At 42.3% G+C, this 16163-nt stretch overlaps 1 protein-coding gene across 4 annotated transcripts in view; it reads left to right on the plus strand.

Moving 5' to 3' along the window:
- The window catches only part of EYA2 (EYA transcriptional coactivator and phosphatase 2), a gene marked incomplete at both ends in the record, with an annotated part of 173342 nt that overhangs the window by 81781 nt on the left and 75398 nt on the right, over positions 1-16163 (plus strand). For all 4 annotated transcript variants that reach the window (XM_082856786.1, XM_082856787.1, XM_082856784.1 and 1 more), the window contains 3 exons: positions 2167-2234; positions 3735-3912; positions 13618-13760. In XM_082856786.1, coding sequence (XP_082712912.1) covers positions 2167-2234; positions 3735-3912; positions 13618-13760 — 389 coding nt within the window. The remainder of the gene's footprint in view (positions 1-2166; positions 2235-3734; positions 3913-13617; positions 13761-16163) is intronic.

Here is a 16163-nt window from a genome sequence, read left to right on the forward strand (position 1 = left end):
GCTAAGGGAAAGAGGCCAGACACAAATATATGTTGTAATGATCCTGTTTCTAAGAAATATCTAGAAAAGGCAAACTCTAGAATAAGCAACAGGTCAACTGCTGCCTGAGGCTGGGGATGGGAGTGGGGGTTGACTGCAGACAAGCAGAGGGCACTTTGGGGGTGATGGAAACGTTCTAAAACTGCATCGTGGTGACAGCTGCACAATTATAGCGATTTACTTTAAAAAGGAAATTTACTTTAAAAAGTGACATTTTTACAATGGAGGAATTGTATAGTATATAAATGGTATAGTATATAATGGTATAGTATTATATCCCAAAAAACAGTTCTAAAAAGAAGCAGCAACGACAGTCTAGAGTCACGTTGGAAACGCGGACTTGAGCCAGACTGCCCAGGTTCCAGCCCCAGCGGCTGTCACTCACTATCGCTGTTGCCTTGAGCACGCTACTTCACCTTTTTCTCCTCTCACTTTCCCCGTGAGAAGCCCTGACACACGAGCTCACTGCTGTTATTGCTGTCACCGCCCTCTTCTTCCTCCGGGCTCCTGCTCCATTGACCCTTTTGCTCTTTCTTTAACCTGTCAAGCTAATCCCTACCTCAGGGTCTGACCTCAGTGTCTGTGAAAACTCCTCCCCCAGGATGTTTCCATCATTGGCTTCCTCTTATCACTCCTAGCTCAGCTCAAATGTCATCTCAGAGGTCTTCCCTGACCACCCTACCTGAAATGGCACCGCACTCATTCATTCATTTACTCATTCATTCACTAAGTAGCATCTCCTAGTAGTAGTAGTAATAGTAGTAGTAGTAATCACTTTTATCCCCATTTTACAGGTGGGACAACTGAAGCTCAAAGAGGAGAAGTCATTACACTCATTCATTTAATTCGAAACATAATTATTACCACCTTACACTCTTTAGAAGGGCTACAATTTAAAAAAAACAAAAGTGTTGGCAAGGATGTGGAGAAGTCGGAACCCCTGCTCACTGTTGGTGGGAATGTAAAATGATGCAACCACTGCGGAAAAACAGTATGGCGGGTCCTCAAAAAGTTAAAAATAGAATTGCCAAATGACCCAGCAATTCTGCTTCTGCGTATATACCCCAAAGAATTGAAAGCAGGGTCTCAAAGAGACATTCGTATACTTGTGTTCATAGCAACATTATTCACCACAGCAAAAAGGTAAGAGCAAACCAGTGGCCATCAGCAGATGAATGGATAAACAAAAATGGGACATATATATATACACTATGAAATACTATTCAGCCTTAAAAAGGAAGGAAATTCTGACACATGCTGTAACATGGATGAACCTTGAAGACATTATACTAAGTAAAATAAGCCAGTCACAGAAGGATAAATACCGTAGGACTCCACTTACATGAGTTCCCTAGGGTAGCCAGATTCATAGAGACAAAAAGTAGAATGGTGGTTGCTAGGGGCCGAGGGGAGGGGGTGAAATGGGACTTACTGTTTAATGGGCACATGGTTCTAGTTTTGCCAGATGAAAAAGGTTCTAGAGATGGATGGTGGTGACGGTTGCACAACGTTGTGAATGTACTTAATGCCCCTGTACTTAATGCTACTTAATACACTTAAAAGTGGTTAAAATGATAAAAAATAGACAAACAGCAAGGTCCTACTGTACAGCACAGGGAACTGTATTCAACATCTTGTAATAAGCTATAATGGAAAATAATCTGAAAAAGAATAGATACATATATGTATAACTGAATCATTTTGCTGTACACCTAAAACTAACACAACATTGTAAATTAACTATACTTCAGTTTTTTAAAAAAATGGTTAAAAGGGTAAATTTCATGTTGTGTACATTTACAATTTTTTTAAATAAATAAGTTTTAAAACATAATTATCGAGTACCAGAAACTGTGTTGGGTGCACTCTCATTTATTTCTCACCAGAATCCTTTGAAGGTGTTATTTATATTTTATTCATTAATATTATTAATTTATTATTAATTAAAATATTATTCACGTTGTTCATTAATTCGTTGAGAGAACTGAGGTTCAGAGAGGTTGCCAGAGTCACAGGTTCCATCCCAACCTGTCGGAGGACCTCAAAGACCCCACCTTTCTGCTGTGTCTTTCTCCTCCATGTCCCTCTCTGACTGTAAAAAACCTCATCTGTCCCTCCTTCCTGCAGGAACAGCAGGGATCTATCAAGGAGCAAATGGACTGACCAACGCAGCTGGCTTTGGAACTGTGCACCAGGTAGGCAGAGCTCCCCACCCTTAAATAGTCCCTTTAAATCCAGGTACGCAGAGAACCCCCTTGTACCTATGAGCCCTACCAGAAACCGTGTCTCTGATTCCCTGGATTTGGAGAACACAGGGGCCAGACTGTACCAACAGCCGTTGGAAAGATACAGTGTAGAGGCAGAGAAATTGGAATTGCTGGCAGATTTCCAAGACGACATGGGCTGCGTCATATGTTCCATCTTGATCTGAGTCTAAGACACCCATTGACTGTTGAATCTGGGATGGATGGATGCAATAACCTGTGGTCTTTCACCAGACCCCAAGCTTCTCCAGGGTGAAATTATATCTTCTTCGCCTCTGCGTCCCAGTGTCGAGTGCCCGACACAGAGTGGGAGCTTTATAAATGCTTGTTAGATTGAATTTAGTCAGCGCTGTGAAGATGGATGGATGCTGGCTAATAGTCTGAGTCTCTTGGTTTCACGTAGAGAGTGAATTAAGAATTAACCCGCTAAAGGTGGACGGGAACTCTGTGCACTGTTGGTGCACCTTTCCTGTAAGAACCTTCCGTGAGCTGCTTGCAGGGTGGAGAAGCACTGCTCTGTGGTGGGGCCGAACATTTGAAACAATGACTGTTGTCGGGGAGCTGGACGATCTGGTCGGTTTAAGCAAAGCTTGATAGAGAAGATCGGCATTCTTCGCTTTCATCTCCAGGACTCCCTCATAGGAGAGTCTGGATCCCTAATGCTGTGTAGGCGCCACTGTGTTTGCACAACACCCCCTCCCCCACTGTGAACCTAAAATGTCACCTAGTCTCCGGGGTATGTGTATGTGGTCTTTATTACTCATTCATTTGTTCACTAATTTTTCCAGTATTTATTGAGTGCCCATATGTGCCCAGCACAGCCGTGACCAAGACGGATGCTGTCAGGGCCATGTGCGTGTCCCTCAGGGTGCACCTGTTGACCTCTAGCTGCCAGGCTCTGCACCCCCTGGGCCCAAGGGTGTTTTCTGGAACCAATGTATACAGCAGGCAGGAAGTGCCAGGGAATTAAGTGTTCCCTGGGAGCAGCTCTCAAGCAAAGACTGGCTGGACTTGGTATATAAATACCCCAGCTCCCTTGCCCCTTGGGAGAGATCTTTCTGAGATGTGTTTTCTACCACCCTAGCATCTCCCTGGTAGAATTCAGCTCCAGTTCCCACTGGAGAAGCCCCTGTGCTGGCTGCCTTCCCTCTTCCCCTTTGCTGTCTCGCTTCCCCACTCCCCAACTGGTCTCTCCTTCACGCCCCAAATCCGCTACTTGCACTTGAATCCTTGTCTTGGAGGTCTGCTTCTAGGGAAAGCCCCTAGAGCTTTTATTCTATAAAGAGCCCCTAGAGCTTTTATTTTTATAAAAGCCCTCATAGAGCTTTTATTTTAATAGTGGGGAGACAGGGACAGACACAACAGACCCAGCCCGGGAGGCCCCTTACCCACATCAGCCTGACAGCCTTCCTCGTGGGTTTCCCTCTCCAGGACTATCCTTCCTACCCCGGCTTCCCACAGAGCCAGTACTCCCAGTATTACAGCTCGTCCTACAGCCCTCCTTACGTCCCAGCCGGCAGCATCTGCTCCTCTCCCCTCTCCACGTCCACCTACGTCCTGCAGGAGGAACCTCACAACGTCCCCAGCCAGAGTTCTGAGTCGCTTGGCGGTAAGTACAGTCACTGTCATGTGGTCATTCCTGGTTGTGGTCTGAGCTCTTATATGAAGGATGTACTGGACATAGGTCCCAGTTGTAAAGAACCAGTCACCCAAGAGCTAACTTCATCTTTTGTTGGCTTTTCTTTGTGTGTGTGTGTGTGTGTGTGTGTGTGTGTGTGTGTGTGTGTGTGTGTATTTAATTGCACCCATGTTTAAAAGTTACAGATTTTTACCTAAAAATTCTAATGTCTGCCTTCTCTTGAAAGACGATCTGGTCACCCTAGGTCCACATTATTAAGTCACAGTGCTTGTCTGGAGCTGAGTAATGTCTGCCCCATTCAGACAGGGTACACACGACTCCACATCCAGGCCCCTTGGTGATGTGCATCACTGTGCGCCTAACTCGCCAGCCTGCGGATTCATTCATTCGTTCCGTAAATCTGCTATGCACGTGTCTTCTCTTTTATGAGATGATTTAGGCTCATCACCACTAAATAACATGACAGCCATAAATTAGAACATCCAGTGAGAGTAGATATCATTGCATTTTATTCTTTTTTTTCTGAAACCTCCTGTTTCTGGGGCTTTGTAGAAGCTGAACGAGCATGATGGTTTGTGAACGTTCATTCAATAAATATTTATTGGTTGATGGCTAGAGAAAGAACAATAGTGAAGACTCACCTCTTTGTTCCTGAAGTTCTTGGTGCAGCTGTTGCTTTTAGCCCTTGTATTTTCCATCAGTTGGGGATGAGTTAGATGATACTGGTTTGGTGACAAATGGAGACAATGTGGCCAAGCATTTTTAAGTCAACTCTGAAGGATGTTTAGGGTTTGAGCATTGATTTTGGTCATTGTGACCTCATCCCAGAGTATAGAATAAATGCCTAATACCCACATTCCAATTTCCAAATTGCTTCCTTGGAAGAGTATGAAGTGTAACAAACTTTTCTTTGTCATAATCCTGAATTATCTTTGCCCATCCTGCTTTCCACAATGTGGCCTCTCCACACTGGTTTCAGAAATGAAATATAGGGCTTCCCTGGTGGCGCAGTGGTTGAGAGTCCACCTGCTGATGCAGGGGACATGGGTTCGTGCCCCGGTCTGGAAAGATCCCATATGCCATGGAGCGGCTAGGCCCGTGAGCCGTGGCCGCTGAACCTGCCCGTCTGGAGCCTGTGCTCCGCAATGGGAGAGGCCACGACAGTGAGAGGCCCGCATACCGCAAAAAAAAAAAAAAAAAAAAAAAAAAAAAAAAAAGAAATGAAATATAAGCAGGAAATCTTCCAATAGATGCTACTATCTATCTATAATTTGATGGTGAACTGGATTCCAAAGACTTACTTCCCAAGAATTTGGGTTATGTGGGAAGGTCGTTTTTGTTCCCCATCAGGAGTGAACATAAAGGCTCATTGTGTCATTGAAATTTTTCTTTATTGTTTCCCCCTGTTCTTCACCTATCCTCTGGTCTAAGGTTCAACAATAAGTGGTTGAGATGGTTTTTACTGTGTGTCTAACAAGCTCACATAAAATCTAATGACATAAATAATTGTCAGCTATAACCGAGGTCTCTTGCCTCTTCTCCCCAGTGTCCGTTATAAAGGAACGGCATTTAAGCATACTCGTTTGCCCACGCACACAGGCACACGCTTATGCACTCTCTTAAAATTTCCCATAAAAACTCCACTTTTGAAATTATCCAGGATCTGCTTGAGTGGTTGGTTCCAAATTCCAGAGGCTCAAGAGGTTTATATCTTACCGACAGATCATGCTCACTCTTTGCGTTGCCCGGATATGGTATCCTAATGCTCTTCTCCTCCCTGGCCCCCAGCCCTGCCACAGCACCATCTGCATCGACATGCATTAACAGTTACATTAAGCCCCAACAATTTGCAGATGATTGCAGGGCAGTTCGCTGATGGAGAGGGCAAAATCTGAACATCTGACGTTACTCAAGAGAAAAGACAAATCAGTAGTGGTTGCTTGAGGACTTTTTTCTTTTTAAGCTTTTAAGTATGTTACAAATTATCTAAAAAGAAGTTGTAGTATATTTTAAATTTCTTAGATCTTCTCCCTCAGTCAATAGAAGGAGGAATTTTTTTTAATCTCTCAAGAAGAAACTTACAAGGTTCTTTCATGCAATTTGGCAACATCTAACAAAATTGAAAATGCATGTACTCTTTAACCCAGTTATTCTACTTCTAGAAACTTATCCTAAAGATAAATTCCCACATAGGTACAAAGACTTAAATTAAAAGAATATTTTTTGAGCATTGCCATAGCAAAAGACTGAAAACAACGTAAATATCCATTAACAGGAGTCAGGTTAAATAAATGATGGCGTATCCACCACTGGCACACTATACATCTGTTAAAAAGAATAAGTAAGCTAGTTATATCTTCACTAATATGGATCTCTCTTTGAGCTATTGTGATATGTGGAAAACTATGATAGTGGCAGAACTATGTGCATAACATGATCCTGGAGTTTTTTTTCAATATAAGTATAGTTTAATACCCATATTTGCATAGGAAATTTCTGGAAGGATGCAAAAAAACTGTTAACAGTCATTTTCTCTAGGGAGGAAACTAGAGGGAAAAGACTTGATGTAACAGACAATAGGCCACTCCACTTAACAGCAAAATTCACATTTTTTCACGTGCACATGAAACATTTACCAAAATAGACATATCCTGGGCCATAAATCATGAAGTCTCATTACATTTAAAAGGTTTCAAGGCATACAAAATATGTTCTCTGAAAACAGTGGAATTAAGTTAGAAATAAATAGCAAGAAGATTTTCGGAAAATTCTCAAATATTCAGAAAAAAAATAGCACACTTCTACATAACCCATGTGTGATGGTTAATTTTACGTGTCAACTGTCCAGGCTATGGGATGCCCAGACAGCTGGTTAAACATTATTTCTGGGTGTGTCTGTGAGAGTGTCTCCAGAAAACACTGGTATTTGAATCAGTAGACTGAGTAAAGGAGATGGCCCCCACCAATGAGGGCAGGCATCATTTAAATCCAATGAGGGCTCATTTTACAGAACAAAAAGGCAGAGGAAGAGTGATCCCTCTCTCTCTTTTATTAAGCTGTGACATTCATCTTTTCCTGAGACATTGGGGCTTCTAGTTCTAAGCCTTTGGACTCCAAGACTTACATCAGTGTGGGTCCCTTTCTTATCCCCCACCCCTGGATCTCAGGCCTTCAGGCTCAGACTAGGAGTTACACCATTGGCTCCCCTTGTTCTCAGGTCTTTAGACTCAGACCAAATTATACCACCAGTTTTCCTGGTTCTCCAGCTTGCAAGTGGCAAATTGTGGGACTTTTTGGCCTCTGTAACTGCATGAGTCAATTCCTATAATAACTCTCCATATATATAAATAAACACACACACATATGTGTGTGTGTGTGTGTGTGTGTGTGTGTGTATACACACACACACACACACACACACACATATGTTCTGTTTCTCTGGAGAACCCTGGCTAATACACCACAAGTCAAAGGAAAAATCAAAGGTAAATTTAAAAGTATTTTGAACCTAATAAAAATGAAAACACAGCATATCAAAATTTATGGAATGTCACTAACACAGTACTTAAAGGGAAATTTGTGGCACTAAATCCCTATATTAGAAAAGAAGAAAGGTTTTAAACCAAGCACCTTATCTTTCACCTTAAGAAACTAGAAAAAGAAAGGCAAACTACACCCAGAGTAAGCAGAGGACAGGAAATAACAAAGATCAGAATGGAAATCAATAAAATCTGAAAACAGAAAAACAGTAGAGAAAATCATTGAAACCAAAACTTGGTTCTTTGAGAAGACCAATAAAATTGATAATACTCTACACAAGCTGATATGGGGGAAAAAGAAAAGATATAAATTACCAATAAAATGAGAGGTGACATCCCTACAGACCCTACAGATATTAGAAGGCTAACAATGCAATAGTCAACAACTTAGATGAAATGAAGAAATTCCTTGTGGGACAAAAACTTCTGAAGCTTGTTCAAGAAGAAATAGGCCTATATCTACTAAATAAACTGAAATTTTTTTTGTTAAAAATGTTCCCACAAAGAAATTGCCAGGCCTAAATGTCTTCACTGATTAATTCTACCCAACATTTAAGTAAGATATATCAGTTCTACATTAATTCTTCAGGAAAATTGAAGAGGAAGGGATACTTCCAAACTCATTCTATGAGGAATGCTTTACCCTGATGCCAAAACTAGGCAAAGACATTAAAAGAGAACAACAGACCAATATTTCTCATAGACGTAGATACAAAATTTCTAGACACAATGTTAGCAAATTAGCCCAACTGTATATTAAAGGATACTATATCATGACTAAGTGGGGTTTATCTTAATGATGCAAAGTTGGTTTAAAATTTGAAAATTAATGTAATTCACCATATTAAGTAACTTGAAAGAAAAAAAAGAGATTATCTCAACATATGCACAGAAAAACATTTGACAAAATCTATCATTTGTTTCTGATAAAAATTCCAAATTAGGGGTAGAAAGGAACTTCCTTTATCAGAAAAAGGCATGCAGTGGACTGAATTTTTATATCCCTCCCCCCACAATTTATGTGTTGAAGACCTAATCCCCAGTGTAATGGTATTTGGAGGTGGGGGTATTTGTGAAGTAATTAGGTCATAAGGGCAGAGTCCTCAAAGTGGAATTAGTGCCCTAATAAGAAGAGGTACAAGAGAGATGATATCTCTCTGTCTCCCCACCATGTGTGGAGACAGCAAAAAGACATCCATCTGAAAACAAGAAGAGGACTCTCACCAGGAACCAAACTGGCCAGAGCCTTGATCTTGAACTTTGCAGCCTCCAGAACTGTGAGAAATAAATCTCTATTGTTTAAGCCACTCAGTCTGTGGTATTTTTTTTTTATAGCAGCCTAAACTGACTAAAATAGGACAGCTACAAAAAAACCTACAGCTACCCCCCCAGGACCAGAAACAAGACAAGGATGTTGTGGCAGGTGGGCTCCTTAGTTGTGGCTCGTGGGTTCCTTAGTTTTGGCTCGCCAGCTCCTTAGTTGTGGCATGCGGACTCTTAGTTGCGGCATGCATGTGGGATCTAGTTCCCGGACCCGGGATCAAATCCAGGCCCCCTGCATTGGGAGCACAGAGTCTTATCCACTGCAGCACCAGGGAAGTCCCTACGTTTGACTTTTTAAGAAACTCCTAAATTGTTTTCCAAAGTGGTTGTACCATTTCACATTCCCACCAGCAGGGTTGAGGGAGTTCCAGTTGCTCTGCAACCTTGCCAGCCTTTGCTATGGTCAGTCTTTATAATTATAGCCTTTCTAGGGGGTATGTAGTAGTATCTCACTGATGATTTAATTTGCATTTCTCTAATGACTAATACTCAGCATCTTAATCATGTGCTTTTTTTGCCATGCCTATATCTTCTTTGGTGAAATGTTTGTTCAAGTACTTTGCCCGTTTCTTTATTGGGTTACTTGTTTTCTTATTATTGGTTTTGAGAGTTTTAAAAAATATATTCTGGATGGTTAATTTTATGTCAACTTGACTGGGCCAAGGGAGGCCCAGATAGCTAGTAAAACATTATTTCTGGGTGTGTCTGTGAGGGGTATCTCCAGAAGAGATTAGCATTTGAATCAGTAGGCTGAGTAGAGAAGATCTGCCCTAACCAATGTGGGTGGGCATCATCCAATCCATTGAGAGCCCAAATAAAGCAAAAAGGCATAGGAAGGGCAAATTCTCTCTCTTCTTGAGCTGGGACATTCATCTCCTGCCCTCAGACATTGGAACTCCCCGTTCTTGGGCCTTCTGTCTCAGACCGAATTATAATATTGGCTTTTCTGGTTCTCCAGCTTGTGCAAGGCAGATTGTGGGACTTCTTGGCCTCCATAGCCACATGAGTCAATTCTTATAATAAATCTCTATCTATATCATCTATATCTATCTGTCTATATCTACGTCTATATCCTACTGCTTCTATTTCCCTGGAGACGTCTAACTAATACAACTTACTTTATCATATATATGTTTTGCAGTTATATTCTTCTGGACTGTGACTTGTCTTTTCATTCTCCTAATAGTGTCTTTTGAAGAGCAAAAGTTTTAAATTTTCATGAAGTCCAATTTATATCAAATATTTTTTCCTTTTGGATCATGATTTTAGTGTTATATATGAGAATCCTTTGCCTAACCCAAAAGCACAAAGATTTTCTCCTTTTTTCTTATATAAGTTTTATATTTAGGTCTATGCTCTATTTTGTGTTAATTTTTGTATGTCATGTGAGGTATGTACTGAAGTACAGTTTTTTCTGGATATAGATATCCAGTCGTTTTAGCATCTTTTGTTGAGAAGACTATCCTTTATTGCTTTTGAATCTTTGTCAAAAACATTCATGTACATGTGGTTTATTTCTGCACTCTCTATGCTGGTCCACGGATCTACTAATCTACTGGTCTAGTCTATCTTTATGTCAATACCATACTGTCTTGATGACTGCAGCTTTGTAATAAGTCTTAAAGTCAGGTAGTGTTAGTATTCTAATTTTGTTTTTCTATATCAGAGTTGTTAAGGCTATTCTAGGTCCTTTGTGCTTCCATATGAAGTTCAGGATCAACTTGGCAGTTTCTACAAAAAAAAAAAAAAGCCTGGGATGTTGACAGAGGCTGTGTTTGATCAGTTTGTAGAGAACTGATATCTTAACAATAGTAAGTCTTCTGACCTGTGAGTGAGATACATCTCTTCATTTACTGAAGTCTTCTTTAACCTCTCCCAGTAGTGTTTTGTAGTTTTAGGGGTACAAGTATTGCACATCTTTTGTCACATTTATCCCTAAATATTTCATATTTTTCGATGCTACTGTAAATGGCATTTAAAAATATTCTGTTTCCTACTGCTTGTTGTTAGCATATAAAAATACACTTGGTCAACCAAATAAATATTTTTTTTAAAAAAACGTCAAACGTAGACTTACCATATATCCTGGTAGTCATGCTCTCTCATAAGAAGAAAGCTTATGTCTATACAAAGACTGATGAGTGACTGTTCATAAAAGCTTTATTTAGTCCAGCCAAAACTAGAATCAACCCAAATGTCCATCCCCAGGTGAACAGGTGAACAAATGGTGATACATCCACACAATAGAATAGTACTCAGCAACACAAAGGAATGAACTATTGATATACATGACAACATGGATTGAATCTCAGAACAGTTATGCTGGCTGAAAGAAGCCAGACAAGTGTGTGTGTGCGTGTGTGTGTGTGTGTGTGTGCGCGTGTGTGTACACGCATACCGAGTGATGCCATTTATTTAAAACTCTAAAAACTATAAACTAATTTATAGTGAAAGAAAGCAAGTCCATGGTTGCCTGGGCGGGTAGCAGGAGGAAGAGACTATAAAGGAATTACAAGGAAACGCTTGGGTGCTGGATTTGTTCATTATCTTGATTGTGGTGATGGTTTCATAGGTGTGACCATATGTCAAAACTTACCAAACTGTGTGCTCTAAGTATGTGTGGTTTATTGTATGTCAATTACACCTCAATACAGTTGTTAAAATAAAGAAGTAAAAACATTAAAAAGGGAGAAATAAAAAGAGGGAAATGACTCCAAGAAAGATTCCTATAAATTGCTCTAACATGTGTACCTCTGACTTTGGCCTTCAATTTTGACCCTTCATTCTCAAGAATGTATATGGTCAGAAAGGGCTGCTTTTTTTGGCACCCCTAATAAATTGACTCTACATAACACTTTATTGGGACATTTTGTAGGTAGCTGGTGTTTCCTCCTCTTTTTAATATTTGCCTGGATTTTAATGGGGCCAACAAGTGTTTTCTAAGCCTCCCTAGCCTTAGAACTACCTAGTGAATCAGGATAAACTTTATTTATGACTCTTAAGCATCTGTGAATTTATTTAGTGCCTGTTCCTCACCCTCCAAAAGAAAGTCTTTGCTAGTTTGATGTTTGGGAATCTCTAAGGCTGTATCCTAAAAATTGGGGGGAGTTGGAGACAGCCCAACAGTTCTGACAACTCAAAATCACATCTTTTCTTATTATGTCCTTAGTTGGCTAAGCAGTTTTATAAATATTAAACAAAAAAAAATTCAGTACCTTGGGTTTTGGAGGGAAATATTCCTTCCAGGGTAGGAAAAAAATTAGTCCATTGCCAAGCATTTTTATACAAAAGCATTTTCCCCCCGATGATCCAAGAACTGGCAATTATGGAAGGAGAGATGGAGTCCGCAGGGTACATTTGGGAGCTAAAACGAGCAGCTGTAAGATGAGAGCGGGATGGAACGTCCTCTAAGGTTCCAGGCTGGTTTACAGTTCTGTCACTCTAGTGACAAGGGCGGGCCCAAATGTTACTTCTGCCTCTACCACTAATTTGTAGGGTAACAACAGGAGTACATCATCTCACTAAGCCTCAATTCCCTTGTTAGTTAAATAAAGATGATAAAGTCTAATAAGATGTATTTAAAACTTCTGTGCTTAGAAAACAACACAACTTGGATGCTGGCTTTGGGAACTGAGTGCTGGGAACAAGTGCTGCCCACTTGTTCATTCAGGATTATTAGACAATTGCCCAAGGGCAGGACCCTGGCAGCCTCTCAGGACACTGTGTCCGGAAACACCACCTCGATGAGAAGCCACAGGTGCCCACCCTCGGCCCTGCACCTTCTTACTGATCCCCATGTGTCTGTAGGTGTAGTCAAGCCAGAACACAAGTTAAATCATTTACTGGCGTCTCCTAATTGCCAGCCCTGTGCTGGACGCTTTTGCCTGTATAACCTCAAGGTGACAAATTTCTTAACAAGTAAAGCTTAAATGACTGGCTTTTAGTAGAGAAAGTGGAGCCAGCCGCCTAGGGATAGGAACCTAGAGAATTCTCCCCACACACGCCCCATTCACCCCAAGGGAGGGATCTCTTAAAGGTAGAAGAGTTTGATGCCCAGCTACATACATATGTATATATATATACGTTATTTTCTTCCTTCTGTTTGTCTAGGGATTCTCAGGCTTTAGGATATATAGACAGTTGTAAACACAAAACTCCGTTCACTGGAATTGTAGCTCCCCAGCTGCCCCTGCCCTCACTTCTCTCAGATCCCTGCTCGGCTGTCCCCTTATCCATGAGGCCTCCCCTATGCATGGCACAGGGAGATCAGCTCGGTGCTTTGTGACCACCTAGAGGGGTGGGATAGGGAGGGAGGCAAAAGAGGGAGGGGCTATGGGGATATAGGCATACATGTAGCTGATTCACTTTATTGTACAGCAGAAACTAACACAACATTGTAAAGCAGTTATACTCCAATAAAGATGTAAAACAAACAAACAAAAAAAATGAGTAACCTCCCAGCACTCCTGCACTCTTAGCCGATTTGTCAATTCTCTATAACATATGTCCCCACCTGGCGTATTATATACTTACTTGTCTGTCTAATGTGTCTCTCCTCTCTCTAGAATTTAGGTGCTATGGAACCAGTGCCTGGAACCATACCTACTCAGTAAATCTTTGCTGGGGTATGAATGATTATGAATGGGCCGTTTAAGGCACTTTCAAGAGTAATTTTGATTCTACGTGATCTTTGCCTTCGCTGCTGCCTTGGGGACCTCCCGCTTTGGAGTTAGGTGGTTCTGGTGTAATAGTTCGTGGGAGGACGCACTCAGCCAGGCCTCTGATATGTCTGCCCTTCCCTCTCCTACGCCAGGTGAATATAACACGCACAATGGACCTTCCACGCCAGCCAAAGAGGGAGACGCAGACAGGCCGCACCGGGCCTCTGACGGGAAGCTCCGAGGCCGGTCTAAGCGGAGCAGTGACCCCTCCCCAGCAGGCGACAATGAGATTGAGGTAACTCAGAGGCTTCTGCCTGACTTGGTGAATGTCATCTCCGCACGTGGCCGGAACAGGAGGCGTCGGGCAGAGTTCTGTGTGGGGGAGAATGGCCCTGTGTGTTCACAAAGTGCAGGAACAGAGAAAAGGGCCCTTGGTGGAAAGGAGGGAAGAATTCGGTTGGCCACACGGAAGCACCGTTGACTGGCCAGGCTAGGAAAAGTGACCCTAGAGATGGTAAAGATGGGTGATTCTCAAATGTGAGCCACAACAACATCACCTGGGGGCCTGCGAAAACCCAAACGGCTGGGGCCACCCCCCAGAGTTTCCAATTCAGTAGATCTGGGGCAGGGCCTGAGAATTCACATTTCCAACAAATTCCTAGACGATGCTGATGTGCACTGGGCACCACACTTTGAGAGCCTCCAGTAAAGATGACATTGGACAGTGGACCTTCCCCACTGGGTTAGAGTGATTCTTAACCTTGGCTACATGATAGAATCACCTGGGATGCTTTTTAAAATTCAGATGCCCAGGCCCCATCCCAGACTAATTAACTAGACATTTCAGGGAGTTCTGAAAGTTCCTCTAGTGATTCTACTATGGCTTAGATATTTATCTACCTGAAGACAGGAGGCTGGCTCAAATAAGTTTGCATCATTTCTGTAATTCTGAGTTTCTCGGTGGTTCTCCATCTGGGCTGCACGTGAGAATCTCCTGGGGAATTTTGAGAAACCTTCATTCTCAAGCCCAGATGAATTAAATCAGATTCCCTGAGGGTGGGACCCAGGTTTCAGTATGTTTAAGCTCCCTAGGTGATTCCAGTGCAGCCCAGACTGAGAGCTACTGGTCTAAGGGATGCGCCCATCTTTATTATAATAAAGCAAGTGTGGAGTTACCTGTCAGGCACTGACATTTTCCCAAGCAAACAAACAAAAAAGCACAGCATGCATGAAAGATGGGGAAGACCACTAGAAGGGACAGAGGCAAGATGGATGCCCCCAAAACAGACAGAAGCAACTGTTACCTATCAAGGGAGAAAAATGGGCACACGCACGAGTTCGTACTTGTTTGCAAAAGGCAGTCATGTTGCTGGCTTGAGTGTGCCATGGGTGTACATGGGTAGCATTGGCAAAGCTTGAGTCACTGTCAAGATATCCAAATGCAGCATCATCACATCCCTGTTGATAATCCTGTACAAATTATGTAGCAGGTACAAAGTTCAGCTGGCAAACTCAGATTAGCTAAGAAATACGATTTTCATCATTTCCTTAAAATCTGTGTCGTCTTGACTCTGAGTCCCCACCCACTGGGGTGGTAGGAAATTCCATTTCATTAATGGGGCCTTTCCCCTCCCAGAATTCTATGAGAATCTCAGGGTTCAAGTGGTCTCAGAAAACAGAATCATAGCCTCTTGTCCATTGTGGCTTGGTGGCCGCTCCCTTTTTCATTGTCAGCACCTGCAGTGGTCACCGAAAGTCCAGCTGTTCTCTGGGGTTTCCATGCCATATGTTGAGCGTAGAAATCCTTGTTGAGAGTGAGAACGTTGGAGTATTAGCTGCGATCCTTCGGTTGCAAGCAACAGAAACCAATTCTGGTCACTCAAGCGAAGAAGGATCTACTGGGAGGGAACAGCATGGAGAGGAAGTGATACAACCAAGGTTAGAAAGAATAGTAACAAAGACCACGCTGGGGAATCTGGGGAACGTTCAGGGTGCCGACCCCTTCTGGAGAGCGAGATATTTGAGATTCTAGCGCCATGTCACTTGATGTCCGATTCCAAGGAGGCAGCATCCCATTGGCCTGGCCTGGATCCTCATGCCCCGATTGAGAGTCTCACCGAGATAGCACACAAAGGGGAAAGAAAATCGAGATGCTCCTTCTAAGAAGGAGTTGGATGCTGGGGACCCCAACAACAAATGGCCAACACCAAGACACTTGATATTTAGCCAGTATTCACTGGTAGGGCTGTACTAGCTAACCAGTGTCACTAGTAGGGCTGTGCTAGTCAGCCAGTATTCACTAAGACAGCAGTAGCAGTTGTTTATGGCTGGTGTCTGTTCCGATCATCCTAGAAAGTGTTAAATATTTTGAACATCACACTCGTCCCCTACACTTGGTATACACAGCCATCTCTTCTGTGAGCTCGACTGCCCTCGGGACCTGCCAGAGAGCAAGTATTCCCACTGCTTATGGGACTCTTCTCAGTCCAGAGGATTCTGTTCTTGCTTTTCCTCTAATTCTTAAAGCCACCACCTTCTAAAACCAAGGAGACTTGGCACAAGCCCTTCAGGGGGATTAGGCCTTGGCACAAGGCTAGAAGAAAATTTACTCACTCCTGATCACGCTTGCTTTCTGCCTTCCCAGATGCCTGAGGATTTTCTACCAGCTTGAAGTTGCAGAGCTATAGAAATCCTGGAG

Source organism: Leucopleurus acutus, assembly GCF_964270905.1.
Source record: "Leucopleurus acutus genome assembly, chromosome: 16".
Taxonomy (NCBI): Eukaryota; Metazoa; Chordata; class Mammalia; order Artiodactyla; family Delphinidae; genus Leucopleurus; species Leucopleurus acutus.